Consider the following 22,505-nt stretch of genomic DNA (forward strand, 5'->3'; position numbering starts at 1 on the left):
TGTCCTCCACTCCCTTATTTTGATAGCTGGATCCAGTTCTGCTTGCCTTAGATAAAAGCAAACTACCTTGGCAAATTGTAGAAACAGGGGAGGGGGAATATGCAGAATAAAAAAAATAGATGCAAATAATTACATTTCTCTGCCGTTCAAAACAGTGTCAAATGGGCACAAGTTTCCATTAGAGAAGTATGAAAACATTATCTGAGACTTGGCAGAAAATGTGCACTTTCTTTGGAATGACTGCCAGTGCTTCCTCTTAGGTCTCTCACTAGCAGAGCCATGTTCCAAAATGGATTTGCATGCAACAGCAACTTTTTTTTTTCAGGAAAAGGTTTCTTTGTTTTCTCAAAAAGCTGCTTTTTTCCCTAACAAAAGAAACCAGCTGTCTGATGTATATCCCAGTCTAAAACTAGTTTAAGGTAGGCTGTCTTTTGCTCTTCCCCAAAGCCAGCTATTGCAGAGAGTAAGTCAAATCCTATATGGCCACCTGCTTTCACTGTTGCTCGTGGTATCTCTGTTCTATCAACTAATCTCATCTCAGGAGACTTCAAAGGCATTTGCATCTGTGCCTTTGAGTAGTTAATTAAGCTGAAGAAGATGGAAATTAGTAAAGGAATTATCAGGTGAAGGACTTGCTAAAGAGGAGGTAGCAATATATTGTGTTGAAACAAGCTCCTTCTGGGCTGGAGGGAGGTCTCAGCTGTGGTTCTCAAAGACAGGCCTAGAGCCTAGCCTGGTTAACAGCCCCATTAAAGACTGGCACAAATGGTAAGAAAGGTGCTAATGACATTAATTGATGACACAGTGCTGGGAAAAGTTGTCACTATTGAAGAGAATAGTGGATAGCCATGAGGACCAAAATAATAGAAATGGGGTATTTCAGTATTCCAGAGTGAGGCATACAGCTGGGGACTAATTGGTTGGAAATGGCAAAGGAGAGAGTTGGAGAGATACCAGTTAGTGGCAGAAAGTCTGTGAAATGCTGACGTGATGCATTCCTTAAAAAGGTAAGTGTGGTCCTTGCAGTATTCAGTGTTATTTCCAGTGAAGAAAAGGAGATGTTCTTTGTAGTTCTGACCACTCACAGTGAAGGAAAGTTAATGCCAACCAGAAGAGGTGAAGAGAATAGACAGTGGAATGGTCAAGAGGACTGGAGAGTCTGTCAGGTGTAAGGAGGGGAAAGTACCTTTGCTTGTTCAGCAAGGCAGCATGGATGCTGAGAGAATATGGGACTTTGTATACAAATATCTCAGAGACTGAACACCAGGAAACAAAAACAACTGTTGAAACTGTAGGACCACATTGGCAAAGACCAAGTGAATAAAGAATGAACTTAGACCAGAAATTAAGAAAAGGAGTCCACCCATGTGAGAAGGTGTTCTGGACCAGCCTTCCAGTAGGAGCAGGGAGGGCAAAATCTCTAACTGCTCTTGCGCTGGGCACTGAGCAGGCCTAGGAGAGTCCTAAACTGGATGATTGCATGGCAGAGCTGGCACTTGTCTCATTGACCCACAACACAGAATCATGGAATCGTTTAGGTTGGAAAAGACCTTTAAGATCATCCAGTCCAACCATTAACCTAACACTACCAAGTCCACCACTAAACCAATTAACGGTAGAGTAGTAACTTCATGTTTCCTGGCTTGGTGGCTGGATTATTTTTTAATGAAAGTAAAAACTAGGAGTCATTCTCTTCAGTCCTATGTTCCTACACTGTTCTCAGCACCCCTGGATGCAGAATGCAGAGGAGAAATCAGATAAAGGTATTTGGCTCCCCACTAAATGCGAAGTGGCTCTTTGGAGAGAATCCTGAAAGTTTAGAAGTTGTGCTACCTAAAAGCATTGTAATTCTTGCATCCTGGCACGTTTGTTCACACTGTTCTTCCTTTGGCTAATTTTATCTCCATTTGTTTGGGCTTTTTTGCCATCTGGGCCTTGGTTTGTCATGATGCCTCTTAGGTCACAGCCACCAAACAGGGGTGATGAGTAACATGGGACGGACATTGTAGAGGAGAGTGATCCAGAATACGCAGGGAGGGACTGTGTTCTCTGGGGTGGATCAGGACTGAAGGAACAGCTACACAAGAGCAGCTGTTTCACAGGAGTGTGAAACTGTGAGGACAGAGGTATCTCCCAAGGAAAATGCCATCAGGATTGCTACATGCAGGGCTATTTGCGTGTGGAGCCTAAGCCACTTGGTCTCGCCGTCGTTATTTCCTTTGGCAGCACCCAGCTAAGGAACAAACCGGAGCATATCACTGCTGTTGTATTGATATCAGCTCTTCAACACAGGGATGGGTAGTACTTAAATTAATAATGAGTAATAACAATTTTATAAATAAAATATCACTGTACTTGCTGAAGTGAGTAAAATAGACATGAATGCATTAGATTTGGATTTTAATGGCTTAAACCTGTTGCTGAATTCTTCTCTTCTAATAGGAGTTTGACTGCAAGGACAGCATTAAAACCAACTGGAAAAGCAAATTGGGTTTGGGATGTGCAGCAGTGTATTAAATGGGAACTCAGCCCAGGAAAATACTGTGCCTCAGACCAACAGGGCTGGCCCTGAGAAGGAGCTCTGCTCTAGTAGACATCCCCATGCTATTTCTTTCCCTGCTTTTACTGCTGTACAGGACACCAGAGTCAGCTTATTTTTCTCTCCTGTTCTTCATCCAGTCTTCTTGAAACATGATAGCAGTGTTAATGGTGAGCATATTTCACTCGGCCTCCCTCCAGAGTTGCAGAGACGCTCCATGGCTCTGGCCCTGCATGAATTCCACCACAGGCTTGTGTGCTTGCTCAAACTTGAGAAATTAAGATACAGTATTTGATACTTCTTCCTCCTCACATTTTTGCCACCACCCCTGGCTGTCCTGGCAGTTTATGGATGCACTACAAGGCCCTTGGGTCACAAACCTAGCTCGCCATGCAAAGCTGTCCAGCCAGCAGGAGTGTGGTGGTGCATCTTGCTCCACTGCTGAAAAACTTTTGTAGCATTTGCACGAGGCCAACACTCCTGCAGCTGTAGAGCACTGCTGCACTACATGGGTGCAGCATAAGTCATTAGGAGTTCCTGCAGGGACTACTCAAGGCTTTTCAGAAGCATAAGCAAAACTGAATTTTGCTGTCCTGGGGTGGAGCAGTCTGCTCTTAAGAAAAGAAGTAGGGGAGAACTTGGAGCCAGGAGGTGGAGGCAGGGCAGAGCCCTGGATGCTGCTTCTGCTGCTCAAAGGGAAAGTGAAGGGTTGGAGGTATCACCTGTCATGGGCTTCCTTCCATCACGAGTCCTGCACCCTGATGCCTTTCCCCTCCTCTTATGTCTGACTTCCAGATGTCGGTAGAGGTGGTTACCCAGAGTCTTCACCAAGTCCAATCATCCAATGCTAAACCTGCCTTTAGGAACAGATTTCTTCTTAAAATCTGATTTTGGTATTAATTGGCATCATCTGAGCAATGTCTTTTCCTCCCTCATCTCCTCTGATCTGGTACTACTCTTTTCCCAGTTGTACTTAAGACTTTTTGTACTGCAGTTTTCTGCTTAAGGCTTTAATAATATTCAGATCGAAAGTAATTCAGTCGCCTTTCTCCAACTCTCATATTTTTTCTAGTATGCCTCTAAAATTTGATGGGTTTTGAAGAAAGTCAGATCTGCTGCATGCCCAAAAAGCATTTGGATGTTCTTCCTTCAGTGACCTCTTCATTCCACCCTACATCCATTCCCATTCCATCATTATATTAGTTGAAGAAACCCCAGTGTGTTCCAGATGTTGAGTGATCAAATGATATCAAAGAGGTTGGATAAAGTACTTGGTGCTGGTGGGGGTGAGAAAGGGGGAACTCAAAACTTTCCATCTTCAGAGACAAAATGCCGGTCCCTGCCTTGCTGTTCACAGCTTCCCAGTTTGAATCCAGAGTTGTGAAAATGTGGAAACTGTGAAAATATGAGCTGTGAACACTGGGAAGCTGCAAAGTGAGGGAATGGGTGGGGATTTACAATCTCTTTCAAATGCAAATGTTTATAGATTCTGGTTGAAAACTTAATTCTCTGAAAGGTAAGTTTTTGTCACTACAACAGCAAGAGAAACAGCAGCCAAGGATGCAGAATTGTGCCAGTTGTAAAAACCTTTCATTTCTTTGCTCATAACTTTCTGGCATTTTTGTACTTGAGGCAGAAGTTTTTGAGACCTGGCCTCTGCCAAAAGGTAAATTTCATTTGAGCAAAGCCGGTTGTCTTGTTTCTGAGCCTGGAAGTGAGAGGCAATAATAATAATAAAAAACCAGAGTCCTATTTCATTTTTTTTTCATTTGAATACTTTTGCAGCAAGAGTGTGAAAGGGGATGTTTCATGTAGGAACAGCCTTGACTGAGGAGCTGTGCCTTTCATTGGCCCAGGGAAAACTGAGTTTGTTTTTTCTGAATTACTGGCATTAGAAAATCACCTGCTGGGCTTTGTAGTGTTGCAAAGCCCTTAGCAGGCAGCAGTGAGGAAAGGCTCACCTGTTCAATGGCTCTTTGAGAAAACTTTTTGAAAGAAGGGAAGCCCAGTCATGGATTTAGCATGTAACTTTCAGGAAGGTATCTGGCTAGTACACTTCTGTTGTAAAATTTCTGAGGCTGGCAGAAGCTGAGAACATCTGTGGGTTTTCAGCATGGGTCCAGAAAATATATAACTGCTTTCTTGCGACTCCGAGTGGAAACAAATGCATCATTTCAGAGGGGAGCTTGCCCTCTGCAGAGCCACCTAAGGTGTTTGTGTACCTGCTCCCAGGGAGCGGAGTGCAGCAGTGACTCCTGGAGCAAGCAAGGGCTTTAGAGCTCCAGCGCTAGCTCCTCATGAGCCTTTTCCCTCCATCCCTGCCATTCCTGAGGCTACCAGAGCCACATGCTACGGTGCATGAACACAGACATAGGTTGAGCCTATTCCTGCTGGCCTGGAGAATGTGGAGTCAGCAGAGCTCAGGGGCCCTGGGGATGTGTCCAGGATGTGACCTGAATGAAGCTTCTTCCATGTGCATGTTCCCTGCCTGAGCTAATCACTCTAATTATCCTTTGGGAGCCAGGGCAGACGCAGCAGTGGTGGACCAATTTAACAAATCCAAATGGACCCACTGGGTGGTTATTTTTAACTTCTTACAGAAAAAGTGGGACAGCTGTATTATTAGAGGTTTCCAACCACCCAAGTTACCTAAGGGTCCCCCACCCACTATGGCTACAGATAATGGGGTGCTTCCCCTGGAATAAATAATTGCTTCTACCTGAAATCAAGAAGGACAGATGCCAGAACTGTGGTTCAGCAAGTTGTTTTATCCTGAGGCCCTGCACATCCTTAATCGCGGAGGCCCCATCCCTAGAAACATTGAAGGTCAGGTTGGCTGGGGCTCTGAGCAACCTGATCTGGTTAAAGCTGTCCCTGCTCACTGCAGGGGGGTTGGCCTAGGTGACCTCTAAAGGTCCCTTCCAACCCAAAGCATTCTATGATTCCATGATTAGTAGGCAGGGAGTGTCAAGGAGAAGATGCAGTGTGAATTGGAGATGCCTGTGTGTTGTGGTTTAACCCCAGCCAGCCACTAAGCACCACGCAGCCACTCGCTCACTCCCCCTGCCCCGGTGGGATGGGGGAGAGAATCGGAGGAGTAAGAGTGAGAAACACTCCTGGGTTGAGATAAGAACAGTTTAATAATTGAAATAAAGTAACATAGTAATGATAATAATAGCAATATAATAATAATAATAATAATATACAAAGCAAGTGATGCACAATGCAATTGGTCACCACCCGCCGACTGATACCCAGGCAGTTCCCGAGCAGCAATCAGTGCCCCCTGGCCAGCTCCCCCCAGTTTATATACTGAGCATGATGTCATATGGTATGGAATAGCCCTTTGGGCAGTTTGGATCAACTATTCTGGATGTGCCCCCTCCCAGTTTCTTGTGCGCCTGGCAGAGCATGGGAAGCTGAAAAGTCCTTGGCTAGCATAAGCAGTACTCAGCAACAACTAAAACATCAGTGTGTTATCAGCATCATTCTCATCCTAAATCCAAACCACAGCACTATGCCCGCTACTAGGAAGAAAATTAACTCTGTCCCAGCCGAAACCAGGACACTGTGCTAAGTGTACGAGCAGTGCAGGCTGAGATAGTGAGGACCAGGGCAGTTAGCACAAGCTTCTGTGCATTCCTCTTGACAAACCCCACTTCTTCATGCCTTCTAATGCTGCAAAATGTGCATTTAAATTCTCTGCCAGGTCAGCTATTCATCACAAACACATTGAGGCTTAATCGCTAATTAATTTTCCCTAGATAATGTAGACTTTTTTTTTTTCCTCAGTGTGTGAAATGTAGAAGAACTTTCTGAGAACCAGCCACAAACGAGTTGACTGTAATTGGTGTTCTCTCACTTAGGTGAGAAGTAACAGTTCATCAACTCTTAATTAGCTTGAATTTTTCGAGAGCAGTTTCCAATTTTTTGACAGAAAGATATACATCTTGTTTCTCCTGTAGCAATACAAAGAAAGTTACTTTACGTTGAATTGACAAATCGGGCTGTGTTTGTTGGTGTTTTCCTCCTGATGGTGAGTGCCAAGCTGCATGTCATACCTGGATTGCTGAGCAATGTATTCAGTTAGCATCTTGTCACAGAGAAAATAGCACTTATTATACAAGAAAGAGAGTTCGAGCTCAGTTTAATTAAATTGTGAATGGGTTACCAGCAGCGCTTGGAGTGATACATTAAGATACGGAGCAGCTTTTAGATAACAGCGTCACAGAAACTTTGTACTTTGTGTCTGTTGTAGGTGAGTGCCATTTCTGTTCATTGTACAGGTAGGAAGGCTGTGGCAACAGAAAAATGAAGCCACCTCAGATTAGTCAGACCCGAAAAAGTGCCCTGCCAGGACAAATCGTCTGCCTGGCAGTTATCTGCTTGGCTTGTAAGGCCGGGAGTGAGCCCCCTCAGGACATGCTGCAGGGGAAGGTGACCGTGCAACAAGAACTGGTGATGCTGCAGCAGGATCAGCCCCGAGTCAGCTCACAGCGGTGCCAGACCAGGCGGGCTGGGAGCCTGGGGCTGCGGCAGCCCTGACGTGGGCTTGCCCCACTGTCACCTCCTTTGCCCATGCTCATGTGCGATGCTAGCGCGGGAAAGAAATGCTGGATGAGAAGCTCCCAAGTTTTAAGTCATCCTCTTGCAGCCTCTCACTTGTGGTGGAGTGGCCAAAATTGCCTAGAAGTGGGCGCACACAGCTGCTACTCCGGGGACGGAGCCGTGGCTTTCGGTAAAATGAGAGCTTTCACCTGTATTAGCACCTTGCAGTTCATAGTGATAATTTTGTCACAAGAAAATGCTGCCCTGTGCCACTGTCTTTGGGACTAGCAATGGCTGAACTGTTCAAGTCGGGGAAGATGCAGACTCAAACGAGTCCCCTGGGCTGGGATGAGATGCCCCAGGCTTTGCAGACAGCCTGTCCTGCCCTGGCAGAGAGCTCCCCTCTGGCAGCTGGGGCAGGGGAATAGGAGTTGGGATGTGGACAGTAGGGCCACGGGGAGAGGGCAGGGGTGGAATCACTTTTGCCTTGAGATTCAGTAGGAGAGGCTTTGATAAGCTCTGTTAGGATAACACATGCTGCAGTCATCTCTTATTAAACTGATGTCCTTTAGCAAAGTACTTATTGATGGGATCAGCTTTTGACTTTTTGCCTGAAAAACCCCCCATTACAAGGTACTTTTATGGGTGGCTTAGGTGCCCTGACAGCCCACTGGCAACACACTTACACTGCTGTCTGTGGAAGAAATCTGGTTTTAATAGGGAAGATGGACAATCACATGTGGATCAGTCATTTGAGAGATGGAGGGATCCCAGTACAAATGTTTGGAGATACAAACTGTCAGCCAGGTCAGGTTGAATAACAATAAATTTCTTCCAAAAGTACACTTGAAAACCACAAGTTTTATTCAACATTTTAAGTAACACTTTTCTTTTCTTTGTAAGTGATTAAACCAATTTTCTGCTAAGACCTAGTTTGCTCACAATCTTTTAAAAGCACTTAAATCAAATTTCAAACTATTAAGCAGTACACGATTGTGGCTGGAGGAAGCCAGGCTATTAATGCTCGGTATCAGTTTATTAAAATACTACAAGGGGTTTCAGTATTAGCAGCCTGTGGTGCAGATGCAGAGGGTCACTTGTTTGATCCACTTGTTGAGTTTTAGCTTCGTTCAAATCTGAGAAGCCAATGAGATATTTTTAATGTAGGAAAGCTTGTATGGCACTTCAGTGTGTGCTTGAAAATAAGACCTGTGGGAATGAGCTTTATTAGTTCTAAAATTTTAGAGGTGTTTAATTGTAGTCAGTGCAATTCCCTCAAAAAATACTTTGTTTAATAAAGCTTTGTACATGCAATATGCATTTTTCAGAAGCTTTTCTTTCTTTTCCTATATGCCTAGCACAGTGAAGTTAATTTATATGCCTAAATACATGCTGTTTGATTTTAATTGAATAACCATTTCCCTCCAACTAGAGCTTATCATACATCACCAAAAAAAATAATAGTTATTTAGATTTAAATAATGGTATAATCAGGTTTGCTTCAAAAAGGGCCTAAAAAGTACAAATGTAATTGAAAAGAAAATGATTATTTAAATCATTTTTCCTCTCACTGACTTAAATGATGATTAAAGTTGCTTATGTAAATCAATAAATTGAATCAGGCTGGTCCTGCTATGAGTTCCGCACTGTGCAGTCTCAGAGAGCCTGAAGGTAGCTGGCAGTTGGGAAGATGGAAATACCTACAGAGGTTGGTAAGGGAGGAGTCGAATCTGTCATCTTCACCCCGCTGTATGTAGCAAGACAGTCACATTTCTGTCACTTCTACAACCACTGAACCTACGGTGTAAAACCATGTAGTTGTTTATACCTAAACAAAACCAGGATGCAAATTGTAAATTTTTTATTCTGGGGTGGATGGTAATATTGATAGACTAGTCTGACTCTAACAGCAGTCATTAGAGGATAGACCTCCATTGCCTGAGCAGCATCCAGGAGTCCTTGTATGTTTACAATGTTTTCTAGTGATGTTTAGCAAGCATCAACTTATGTGCCAGGAGCAGGTGGTTCTTGGTTCAGGCTTGAGTGTGTGCTATGGTGACAGCTGGCAGTTATGGCAAATGATGGTATATGTAAGCAATGCCAGTTGATGCGTTCTGTAAAGAAAACCTATGAGTGACACCATGGCACTTTACTTTTTCTCTTCAATTGTTTAAGAAATTCCTTAGATTAATGACACTTAACGTTCCTTTCTTCATAAAGCAGTTGAAGTTTTGTGTTAGCCTGAAAATTACCTGTGTGTCCAGGTTGTTATTAAAGCCTGCTGCAAGTCAGTGGGAGTTTATACAATTGTGTACTGCTTAGAGGGACAGTCTCACGTGCTGACCCTAGTGAAATGAACAACAACATGATTCTTCTGTGGATTTAGGCAGACTGAAAAAGTGCCAGTGATTACATTTAGTGCTTGGCCAGAAGCAAATGATGTGTCCAGGGACTAAACGTTAAGGCCTAACTCAAGGATTTTTCTATTTGGAGCCTTAATGTTGAGTCCACTAAAATTCTGTCATGGTATGATTTGGCAGAAACACAAAAAATACTTTTGCTTGCTATTAATGTGCTTAAGGATAAGATGGTGGTGTCGTGGTTTAACCCCAGCCAGCAACTAAGCACCACGCAGCCGCTCACTCACTCCCCCTGCCCCAGGGGGATGGGAGAGAATCGGAGGAGTAAGAGTGAGAAACACTCCTGGGATGAGATAAGAACAGTTTAATAATTGAAATAAAATAAAGTAAAATACTAGTACTCATAATAACAGTATAATAATAATAGTAATAATAATATACAAAGCAAGTGATGGACAATGCAATTGCTCACCACCTGCTGACCAATGCCCAGACAGTCCCCAAGCAGCGATCGCTGCCCCCCGGCCAATCCCCCCCAGTTTATATACTGAGCATGACGCCATATGGTATGGAATAGCCCTTTGGGCAGTTTGGATCAACTGTCCTGGCTGTGCCCCCTCCCAGTTTCTTGTGCGCCTGGCAGAGCATGGGAAGCTGAAAAGTCCTTGACTAGCATAAGCAGTACTTAGCAACAACTAAAACATCAGTGTGTTACCGACATTATTCTCATCCTAAATCCAAACCACAGCACTATGCCAGCTACTAGGAAAAAAATTAACTCTATCCCAGCTGAAACCAGGACAGGTGGTTTAATATGTGCTTGGCATCTTTTATTGCATACAAACCTTTCTTACTGTATGAAGTAGTTGTGTTGCATCTCTTGCCTTTTGAGTAAAGATTCAGGCTCCAGGAGTCACTTGCACATCTTCCATGTGCCTGAATTCTGGCACACGCCCTTAAATGTTCTCTGTTAACTTGTGCATATGAGCTCATCATGTGCACAATGAGCAGTGCAGAAGAAAACTTTCAGCATCTTCCATGTTGACAACTCTATGTCAGAATGACTTTCATGGCAGTTCACATACATGGCTCAGCGTGATTAGCCAGGCAGCAGTCAGGCTGCAGAACTGCGTTTGGTGATAAGCACATGGGGTTGCTGTAGGGTTTCTGCAAGCTGCACTTGGATGCGTCCACATCGACCCACTGCTCGTGAGCCCTGGCTGGCGTGATGCCTGGCGAGGGACTGACTGGGGGAAACGGGGTTCTGCAAGTAGCAGTGTGGCCTTTTGCTGCTGGAGCAATGCAAGGAGTCCTTGGGAAACACGCTCGGAGAAGAACCTCAATTTTGGTTCCAGGTGAGGCTGCCAGAAGAGGCAGAGAGGCCCAGACCATGGTTCTCTGGCACTGGCAGCAGGGCCTTCCTCCATCAATCTTCTCAGCTAAGGCTCAAGACTGAGAGTGTGGGTAAGGTTGATTGTAGGAAAAGCTCTGTTAGGGCCCTTCTCTTTTCTCAGGGCATTTGGTTGTGCTGCCAAACAGCACAGCCTGTTGGATTCCTGCTTGTCTAACTGATGCATCACTGTCTCCTTTTTCTTCTCTCTTCAGGTTATTTCCAGGACTTGTTGAACAAGTCAGAAAAGGCCCTTTATGATGCTTTTCCAAGCATGTATGGAGAATTGTACACTCAAAACATGAAGGTCTTCAAGGACTTGTACAGCGAGCTACGCCGCTATTACCGGGGCTCAAACATCAACTTGGAAGAGGCCCTCAATGAGTTCTGGACACGCTTGCTGGAGCGGCTCTTCAAGCTGATGAATCCCCAGTACCATATCACAGATGAGTACCTGGACTGCATGGTGAAACATGCGGAGCAGCACAAACCCTTTGGGGAAGTTCCCAGGGACCTGAAGGTGAAGGCAACCCGAGCCTTCATCGCAGCACGCTCCTATGCACAGGGCTTTCTTGTGGGCAGCGACGTGGTCAAAAAGGTGTCTCAGGTATGTTGGCGTTCTTCCTTCTCCTCCATCCTCAGACTGGCAGGAGTCAGTCAGCTACTGCTGTTGGGGAGAGGGGGATTTATTTCCCCTAATGTTTTCATTACAAAGTAAGCAGGTATTTTTCACTTTTGTAAACCAAACTGCTTCGGGGTCACCCATCAGTGGAAGGGAGCAGCAAGCCTGGACTTGTACAGGCACTGATAGCGCAGAAGCAGCGAGGTATAACTCACTGCAAATCAGTCTTTACCTCATTTTAACCTATGCAGCAGAGTGCCAAGGAGATAACAGTTGCCCAGGCTGTAAAGCCATTCTGTTGCTTGCCTAGATTCCTTGCGCTTTCCCAGCAAGAAAATGTCATGCCTCTAAATCATGCTGCCTTGATTTCCTCCTTGACGGTGATATGATGTCGGGTGTGCAGAGCTGACTTGCCACGAGTATGCTCGGAATACACGCAGAGAGATGTGTTTCAGCAGTTGGTGATGGGATTGCTATGTGTTTATGTAGCCGTGTATATTTGTACAGCTTCTGTGTACAGAGGGGGTGAGTTTGTAAAGTGCATTGGGATCTTTAGGGATGAAAGGTGCTATATAAATGTAAATTAACATGACTGAATCCAGGGTTTGAGGAGGAAGGAAATTGTCTGTATTCTTTACTGCAGAAGCAGCCTTTCTGAGCCAGAAAGTGGTGATTGTCTTGAAACAAGATATTCAGGCTTTTCACACAGGTAGCGAGGAGAAAATCTGTACTAAAAAATTACTTGCATACTGCATGTGGAGATGCCAATCAGCAGGTATGAGAATCAGGGCGTGATTAAACGGTGAATGTAAAAATACAGAATTGCAATTAATTTCCTCAGAAGGTAATGCGTGGTAATACGTAGCAGAGCACGGTACTACTTGGTGCAGTAGATCCAGACTTTGATCTCAGGAAGAAACATTAATGTGGTAACAGTGACAAATGCTTTAATTTATCAATGTGGGACTATAAAACTGTTCAGCTACCCAAAAGCCTTTGTACATCTCATTAACATCACACTTTTCTGACAGTTAAGATGGATAAAAGAGGAGAATGGTGTAGTTTCAGTGGGACCAAAGTAAAATATTTTTCATAAATCCTCTGAATGGTAGAGATTTCCAGCTTGATGTGCGTTATTCTGCCTGTAGCCAAGTTTGGTGGGTAAAGCAGGCTGCCAGAGCAACTGGTATCAGCGGAAGGGAAGGACCTGAGATACCAACATGCAGCATAGTTTTCCCCCACCTTCATGTAGCCTTCAGACCCATTGGATTTTGATTCTGATCCCCATTTTCTGAATTCTCCTCCTTCTCTTGGCATCGCTTATCAAATGGGATGTGGGGTACATGACCAGTCACAGATCCTCCTCTCCCTTCTGCCTCCGCCCAACCCATTCCTCCAGGATGGAGGGTCTTCTGGGAGGGTCCCAACCATTCCTCTCTCTCACAAGAGCCCTCCCTGGGGCTGCAGTTAACATGGCATGTTGCTGTTGTAGCACAATCTGCATGAACTGAGTCGGGAAACCTCAGGAAAGCCTCCCTGAGAGCTGATTTTGTAATGAAGGCCAAAACTGGCCCATTTCCCCTGGCTTCAGGAAGGGGTTTAGTACTTTAGGCAAGAGGGGGTGAGAATGCTGAGGTGCAAAATCTATTTTATGGATGCCCTGGTACCCCTCAGCTGTGTCTAAAATAAAAGGCCTATTTTACCCACTTTCCTTTACCAGATGTGGATTTACACTAGTGCCAGATGGATGTGAAGTGCTGAATGCGATCCACAACTGATGCTTTGGTTTTACTCATTTTTCATGTTGCTTTATACTTACAACATTAGAAGAAAGTGTATAAGACTTTTATTAAGATCAGAGACTGGGATTTGACTTTCCTGTCAGCTGGTAGTAGCAGTCTTTAAAAATAACTCTTTGAGCTGAAATTTCTTAGGGAGCGGCAGTGAGTGTTTTGGTCAGGAAGTCTGGGGAAAGCCCATGGAAACGGGCATGTAGAAATAAATTACCTAGCTTTGGCCTTCTGAAAAATTAGATAACTTTGGGTTTATTTATTTGCAAATCCCAGAAAAGCTACTGATTTCTATTAAAACCCTCCTGGTTTCATCTGCTCACACACTTCCAGTTCAGTGTTTGTCACCAGTATCCTATTGCTGTTTCAGGTCCTTGTGCAGAGTCTGCATTACGGGGCATCCTAGAGAAAGACTGGTGCTGTTTGCCAGTTTTTGTGGCTGTCTTAAAATGGGGAAGAGCCTGCCCCGACTGAGCTACAGGTGGGGATTTCATGAGATTTTTGTAATCCCTGCTGCCTCTCCGCTATGCCTAAGGGGCATTTCTTCCCCAGCCTCCAGCTGCCTGATCTCGTAGGAAGCCATCACTTTGGGCAGCCCTTGGCCGGTGGCTGGTGGGTGCGCAGGGGTAGGAAAGGGAGCGGTGTGCCGAGACCAAGCGCTCTGCGTCCTGCTGGGGATAAATAGTTTGAGGGCAGCCGGGGAGAAAATGGCAAAACCATTTCTCATCTTTACTGCTGTCCTAGCTTTTAAGGCAAAGTCACCCTGACAGACTGCAAGCTCTGACACCAAGATCTAAAGCTCTTGATGCCATGGTTCCTGCCACCAACCTGGCCCCATGCTGACAGCGGCAGAAGCACTGCCGTCTGCACGGTGGCTGTGGGAGGGGGCCCGGGGGGCCCGGGGCACACGCGCGGCTGGTGCAGCTCCTTGCAGCCCGGGCAGAGCGGCAGGGCTGGGGATGGATGTGCGGGTTGGCACCCTGCCCTGGTACAGGGTTAGGGGCTACTGAGGTGCCACGCACAGGTGGGGGTGTTGGGGCAGCATCTCAGTGTTCACGTTCAGGTTGTGTGTTTCTGTAGCACAAATTGCAGGTTTTCATTTAAGTTGCATGGTGCCAAGTGAGTTTTTCATCGTCCGCGTGAAGTAGCAGCTACCAAAACGGCAGCAGCCCCAAAATCCCTAGTGAAGGGCACACAGAGAAGGGGCTCCCCCAGGGATGCACACCTCGTGCTGTGCGCCAGGGCAAGAGAGAAGAAATATCCCAGTTTTGTTGTTCTTTGGTTGTGAGATTGGCAGCTGCCCCAAAATAGCGTTTGGTGCAACTCTGAGCTTCATGTGAACAGGTGAAGGCCTTGTGCTGGGGGACTTGCTGCCTGCCAGCTGCTGCCCAGAGATGAACACTTGGTGTGAGCATTTGCCGCGTTCAGCAACGAGAGCGAGAATGCGCTCCTGCGAAATACGTGTGTAGGTGAATTGAAATATGGGGGGGGGGCGGGGGCAAAACCGAGACAGTAAAAATGGCAAGGGCTGAGAGAAAACCCGTTATAAAACCAAAGCAAAAAATCCTCAGAGAGATGCAGCATGATAAACAGGAATATCCTGGCTGGTTTTTTTTGTTTATTATTCACATGACATACTGCTCAGGCATCTTAGGTCAGGACTATTGCACAAAGTGCTGCGGGGACAGGTAGCAGAGGTGACCCTGTCTGCACCAGGGCACCCAAAAAGGGCAGTGAGGCTGTGCACGCGTCCTTGCTGGCCTCCTGCATCTCAGTGCCATGCCCGTGCTGCACTGACAGACAGGGAGGAGAGCTTCCCCATGCGCATCAAAAAATGTCCAGAGTCCTCAAATTCCGCTCGGAGACCTGGCAACCTGTGAATCTCGGGTGAGAGCGCAGAAAAAGCAAAGAAAAAATGTTCCATTTCCAAAGGCAGGGAGAGGAGGTGTCTTAAAGCTCATCAGTCAGAAAGTGAGTTATTAGGACAGTCTTTCCTTTGCTGGATCTTCGTTGCTTCTTGCTCCTGAATTTTAAGTTCCCCATGGTAGTGGGGATTGATGTGAAGCAACATCATAAGCAAAAACCACTTCTTTAAATAATCAACTATTAAAATAATAGGTTTTTGCATTTCCTTTTCTCAGTAGATGTTCTTAAGGCTGATTCTCATTTGAGTTTGAAACAAAATATGATTATTTTCTTTACTAATTATAAGCTTTTTCACTAAATCCTGTGTTTCATTTTACCGATGAAGTTGGTCTATCAGTACACTTTTATTTAAGCAATACTGTGTCTCACAATACATTTCAGCCTATTTTTTAAACTTTTATGTTAGTATAAGGTAAGTGGCAGCTTTCCTATTCACCATATGAGTAATTTTTAAACACATGGTGGGTCAAGCTGCATTTGGATGGGAATTGAATTCCAATTAAAAAGGCCCAGAAATAGAATTTTTATAAATGTTTTTAATAGTTAAGTGAGTGTGCTGGGCACATATGGAAAATAATGTTTATCTAAACATGCTTTACTTTTCCAACAAGTCAGTAGTATAACAAAGACAGTATGGTCATTCCTGGTGCTCGTGTCCTTTTAGACTGTAGCCATTTCTCATACCCCACTTTTTTCAGACATAGTTGACTTCTGTCTTTCAGCTTCCAGTTGCTTTTTGGGTGAAGTAGGCATAAAATTGATCTGACTGAATAAAATGAAGTGAAGAATATAATCTTTTTCACACAGCTATGAAACCACTGTGCTAAAACAGCTCGAGTGCAGTGATCTCCCGTCCCATGTGCTTGGTGACACATCTCCATCCTTTCAGTGGCTTATCTTTTTTCAGAGCATCAGCTGCAAGTACATACACCCGTAAATAATATTTCATTTCATTTCATTTAAAGGATTTCACTTTTGTAGTAGAATTAAGCATTTATCTAAATTGGCCTCCTCTTGATCCTGAAAAGACAATATTAGTGTTTGTAAATAGATGTTATGAGAATGTTGTTCCGTGGCACTGGCAAGTGGCAATATCCTCATACCGCCATGTTTATTTCCTTTTCACTGGATGTTATCCCACCTCTCACTTTGGATCTGTTCAGTTTTTGCACGGCAGAGGCGTGTGTTCTTGTGTTATGACGATGACTCGACAGCAGGATGCCATTGTGCAGAGACTAGCTTTGCCCCAAGGAGACATAAAGTACCACAGTAAATTATCTCTCCATCTGGAAGATGCTCTCATCTGGGACCTGCTCCCACCAAGGGAGGTAGCGTTTTCCTTCAGGGAGATCACCTCTTTGCTTGCATGGGATTTAATAAGCCTCCCACCTTCAGAGGGCAGCTGCCTGTACCTTTAGACAGCACTGCTTGGTAAGATACCATTCATCCAGGAATTCAGCCTCAGGTCTGGTCTCCTCTGTAAGAAAATGAAGGGAGGTAATGTGAGACGGAGTCCTGCAGGATCTCTGTGTGGGACACAAGCAGCAGGGAGCAGCAGGTCCCAAGGGTGCTGGCGTCACCAGCAGGGATGGAGGTGGGATGGAGCTCATCGCAGCCAGGTACAAACACCAACTGCTGGAGCGTGCTGGGTTTTTTCTTTTTTTTTCCCTACTGTCATTGCAAACCACCGATGGGGCTTTCTGAAAATGAGCTGGTCGATGCCTGTGCTAAAAGTTTGTGCTGCTGCGGACCCAGCAGCAATTCATAGGGTGGAAAATGCCACAAGCACCCTTTGCAGGTCTGGCTGTACGGAGGAGGAGGAGGAGGAGGACTGAAGTCCCAGAGTTGAGAAGCCTGTGGTACTTCAGACATCCCTGCCTGGGAACGCCCTCTTGGACTACAGGCTGAAATAAGCTCTTGCACCTTCAGGGACTAGTTCCTACAGCGGCTCCTGCGCTCGCTCCCTCCTGCCCACGCACAGCCTCTGGCACAGCTGCCGAGACCTGCCCCGCTGCTGGGCATCGCGGGGCCCGCGGGTGCGGAGGGCTGGGACGTGCCCTTCCTGGCCGAGGTCAGTGACGCCTCTGCTGAAGCGTCTCATGTTTTCTTGGCAAGCTGTCCCTGGACAGTTTGTACATGGGATTGCATGGCTTAAAACATTTTAGTTCTAAGTCCCAGTCAGCCCAATTCCCTCTGCAAACCTAGAAGCTTAATATCCCTTTCCCCAAGCTGGCCATGCTCCCTGAGTCACCAGCCTGCCATCAGCTGCCTTCTTGCTTTAAACAACTTGGTACAGCAGCTCCTGCAGCCCCACACGCACCCCTCGCAGCCCACTGCTCTTTTCCAGCACCGCTGCATGTAAAGCAGCAGTAAAGAGAGAGGTTTGCAATAACATTGGAATTTGTTTGGGCAGATTCAAATCGAGCTGGATGGGGAGCATGCAATCTTGAACACTTCCTTATGTATTTCACATATAACTTTCCAGTATTTCTATCCATTATTATGTTTAAATCACAACCCTTCAGAGATAAAAGCCTATAGGTGTTCTGAATCGCATAGAAATAATGCAGACAAGCAGTTATATGTCTCCCATATTTACCTGGTGGTTAAAAGTCAACTGAATCTAGTTTTCAAAGGATTGAAAATTGTACCAGCTGGAAATAACTGCATCAGATGAACAGAGCAGGGAGTGTGTTGAATAGGCAGGTGGTGGCTTGCAGTATTTTCCTCCAGAGGGAGAGGAGAATGACAGCAGTCTGTCTGTCAACATGAATCTTCCTCATTTTAATATCTGAAGGCAGTTAGGCACTAGACAGGAATCCGAAGGCGCAGATCCTCCCAGTTAGCTGTGGGTCCTGCCCTCGGGTCCAATGTCCCTCGCAGGCTGTACTGCCTTCTGGAGCTATTGGCACTGCCCTCATCACTGGCTGCGGAGGGAGATGGGGCCGACCCTGCTCGCTGGTTCACTGCCCCACTGAATTACCCTAGCCTTCATTTTTTTAATGGTTTTTTTTTTCTGAGCCTGCAAAATGGCCATTTGGCTGCTGGGCTGGCAGGGATGAATCTAGGCAGTCTGTCTGGCCTTAGGCTTAACAGCAGCCCTGGTTTGCTGGAGCGCGGAAGGGCACGGATTTGGCATCAGCCTCCATCCTCTGTCCCCCTCACCCTGCGCTGAGCTGGACAGAGCGAGGTGAAAGCAAGAGGGTCACCAAACTGCGGGGTTGTCTGTGCCCCACCCCTGCCACCAGACCCCAGCACGGCCACCACCCAGCACGCTGCGCCCCACTTGCTTTCTGATCCTTGACGGGGGTTTGGAAACGTGCTAGATGTGTCTTGAATGATGGGCTTGGTGAGGCTTAAAACTCACTGTGCCCCAAGGACTCGTGGCCATGCATTTGTGGAAGAAAGATGCAAAATAATGACTGAAGTGATTATGCAATTCATTAGACTTTGAAAGAATCCTATTTCTGTCAGCCCAGCAGCTGTTTCTTTTAGAGTTTTATTCTGAAAGATTGGAAAGCTTGGTTCATTTAACACACGTCAAGGTGCTAATTACATCAGGGCTGGCATAAACATGCACAAGGCAGCTGCTGACCATGTGGTGGAGACAGCGGGGTCCGCTCCCCGCGCCAGCTCCCCCGTGCCGGCGGAGGGCTGGGAGCACCTGCAGCTCCTGCTCCTTTAACCGGGGAAATTGGGCGCTGACGGCCTGGTGCACAGAGCAGCCATGGCCCTGATTTCCAGCTTGCACACGTGGAGATGCAAAGAACAGCACAGCCCTGCTTTTTTGGTCGTAGTATTTGAGGGTCCTTCTGTGGGGAGACTGTAAAAATGAAATGTTTCCCAACGTGAAATTGCCACGTTGCAGATAGCCCCAATCACAGAGCTAGCCAGCTCCCCAGCAAAACACAAACCTGTCCTCCTGGTGCCGGTCTTGTTAAAAAAGAGAAGGCAAGGCTGGCTTTCTGAGCACGTTCCTTGGCTGCTGGTCGTCCCATGGGTGGCTCGGCAGCGCTCCTCACCACTGGCCTGGCAGGACCCACTCCCCTGCTTGGCCTTTTTTTGTAGCTGCTGTTCTTCATGCTGACAACTTTATCCCAACTGTACAATTCCAACTGAGGTAATTTGAGTGGCTCAGCCATTTCCCAGCACACACGGCCTGATCTGTGAATTGAAGAGCTGACCTGTTTTCTCTTAAACACTATCCCACAACGGGTTTTTCACAGCTGGCAGGAAAAACTGCCCTTACTTATATCACCTGCCTTTAAAATATGCATGAGAAGGTAAGCGAGGGTGCTATGAATGCCTCGGCTGCAGCCACCTGCGTAGCTGCATTCAGCCCCCGAACCTGTGGAGGTCTCCAGCTATAGGTGCTTTCTGCCTCTGACTGCGCAGGACATGTGCCTACCTCCAGGAAGCTGCCTGCTATCTGCTGGTTTAACTGGTGCTTCTGGAGGTTAGAGTGGCCATTCAGACATTAAGTCCTTCTACCTGGAAAAATATACCTGAGAGTTAGTGCAGGCACATTTTGACATATATCTGACACGTCTGGAGGTATTTTGTGTTCACCCCAACCATCCCCGCATCACACCAAAACTGCAACCAGGTGCTACAGGTCCCCGTGCCCACCTTGGGTCTGCAATGCTCCTTGGAGGCTAGAGCCAGGAAGGGACCGGCAGAGCTCAGGGAACACCAACACCATGCCACAGAGAGCTCCCTGCAGGCTGACCTCATATTCCTTTGGGCAAAATTTTTAGAGGAGACAGAGCCCACAGAACACCACCTCCATCAACAGCATTAGGGACTAGCTCAGCCTTCTCCCTCCGTCAGCTGACCTGCCTTCATCCCCGAGACAAGCCAGGGGAGTTGACAGCACGTCCATCAGCCTGTATTTTTCACCCAGGCCTCTTTCTCCATCCCCACATCTCTCCCCTCTACCTAACCCTGCTTCCCCTGGGAAGCAAGGCACAGATGGCTCACAGCAGCCTGGGGGTGAATGTGCAAGGGGAGGGGGGCGGTAGGAAGAATACCAGCAAGAGCTCAGCTTATTTCATTGGTGTTAAATGCCTTTCAGATGTACTTAAAGGCCCCTGAAGGCCGAGGAGTCCCATCACATTGCAGCTAGGCTGCAGGTTCTCATTTGCTTTTAAGCCAGGCTTCAAAAGGAGAAAGGATTTGGAGTCGGGTTTTTTTTTTTTTCCTTTTTTTTTCTTTTCCTTATTTGAAGCCAGCACTTCAAAAGCAGCATCTCCAGCTTGGCTGCAGGTTCTGGGTGCCAAAGGAGCTGGCCACCTCCTGATGGGTGCAGAAGGAGCCGTGCCGCCGGCTGCAGAGCCGGGCTCAGCCCTCACAGCTAGCTGGAGCCAGGCATGCTGTGCCTGAGAGCCGGTGGCACAGCCCGACCGCACGCTGTGCTGCTGCAGTAGCAGCTTGGTACTGCCACTGTTAAAACGATTTTCCAGATGCCTGTGGCTTCCTAAAGCTCAACCTTTCTCCGATGCTCAGGAAGCTGGGAGCAGGGGAGAGGATCATTGCTCAATCTAAAAGCCCCTGTAACTGCTGAACACGGCGTACGGAGCTTGTCCCAGCACTAGTGCCTCTTTGGTCGCTGCTCCCCAGGGCCTTGCTCTCTGCATCCCACACTTAGTTCTTTGGTCTTTCCAGCCACTTTTTCAGGAAATAATTGGCTTGGATAAAGAAATGCTTTTTGGAGTGAGGAGGGTGTAGCAACTTTTAGCTAAAGGAGACAGAGTGCTTGTGAAAACTCAGTAACATCGAGGACTCACATCATCACTTCCGTGGTCCTTTCTGTGCCCTGATACTAGCTGGGGTGTTTCAGAAGGTCTTGAATGTTTTCCAAGCAGTAGGCATTATGGTAACAGCAGAAAACACATCTCTTCCTTGCATCTCTGTGTTCTTCTGTGTGACCTGTCAAATGAGGTGCCGGTCCAGAAGGGTAAAAAACCTCCCACTATTGTAGATTCAGAGAGGTCCAGGGTCAGGCCGGGAGGAATTGCACTCCTCTTTTGTATCCCTTGTGACTTGCACCAAACCTTATGCTGAAAAGAGGTCTACAAATCAGTGGGTGTTGTTTGGAAAATCAACATATAACCTAGGTAGGTGCTTTAGTGGGAGAAAGAACAGATAATGGTGGGTCTGAGCGAAGTGTCCCATGGCTCTATAAAATGTGGTTTTGTTACCTGTGAGCATGTGTATTTGTGCAAGGATAGTAACTTGGGTTGAACATGCAAATCACGGGTTCGATTTGTTCTTTAAAGGCACAGAGGAATGACAAGAAGGCTTCTTCCTATGTTCTGGAAAAATCTAGCCCATTTTTAGCAGAGCACTGCCCTGCTGCTGTGTGTCCTACAGAGACTAAAGGCTTGGCCATCCCAAGAACTGTCTGCACTCAGGTGTCTTCAGTCCCTCGAGTGTCTGCGCAGGGGTGTCTTGCCTGTTTGAGCTGAGTGCTTTCCCCTTCTACAAGTAGTTTCACCTCCCTGTCTCTTCATTTCAGAAAGTTTGTACCTGTTCTGAAGTTATGTTTTAGGTAATAAGAGAGAGCTCTTCACGTGTGTCTCAATGCAGGGAGACAGACTAGGTGACTGCTGTCCTCTGTAGTAGGTGACTGCTCTGCTGTCCCTGAGCCTCCTCTGTTTCTGTGATTCTCTGCTTGGAAAGCATATTAATAAAATACATGGCAGAAGCTTTTTTTTTGTTGTTAGAAGCCTTTCACTCTGAATATTTTCTAAATTGGCTGGGGGGTGGCAAGGAAACCAGCTAGCGACTAATCCCCCAGCCCATCCTCTCAGCAAATTGCTTGCAAAAGTCATTAATTTTACTGTAATTGATTTAAACATTGCTCAGGTGGAGGAAAAAATAGGGAAACCAATGCCACTCCGAATGCTGAGTGTTCTCAATTTTCTGTCATATTATCTCCACACATGCCTGTTGTCTGCTGGCTGCTGTGCAAACACTGGTGCTGAATAGTCGCACGGTGAGCCCCAGCTCAGCGGTCGCGTTGGGCGGCTGTGCCGTGAGCTGTGCAAACCGGCGAGCGAGCTCCAGCTCTGTCCGAGACATGATACAAGAAAGTCTGCAAAGATCTTTTGCTCTGGCGAAGCACTTGCCTCCAGCAATTCACATCTGGTCAGGTGGCTCCATCGACAACGCATGGGCACATCAGGCTTTGGAAAGTAGCCATGGAACAGCACAGGGCTCGGCTCTTGCTGCAAGCCACAGTCACAGGATAATACCTGATGACAACCTCCTTGAAATGTCAGCGCTTATGGTGGAACGGGGCTTTTTATGAGGCAGCCACCTGTTCCTG

General features: G+C 46.5%; 1 protein-coding gene across 1 annotated transcript in view; it reads left to right on the forward strand.

The window, feature by feature from the left end:
• GPC1 (glypican 1) overlaps positions 1-22,505 on the forward strand; it is a 239,105-nt gene that overhangs the window by 200,444 nt on the left and 16,156 nt on the right. The window contains exon 3 of the mRNA XM_075716728.1: positions 11,053-11,444. Within this exon, the coding sequence (XP_075572843.1) occupies positions 11,053-11,444 (392 nt within the window). The remainder of the gene's footprint in view (positions 1-11,052; positions 11,445-22,505) is intronic.

Source organism: Pelecanus crispus, chromosome 9 (genome assembly GCF_030463565.1).
Source record: "Pelecanus crispus isolate bPelCri1 chromosome 9, bPelCri1.pri, whole genome shotgun sequence".
NCBI lineage: Eukaryota > Metazoa > Chordata > Aves > Pelecaniformes > Pelecanidae > Pelecanus > Pelecanus crispus.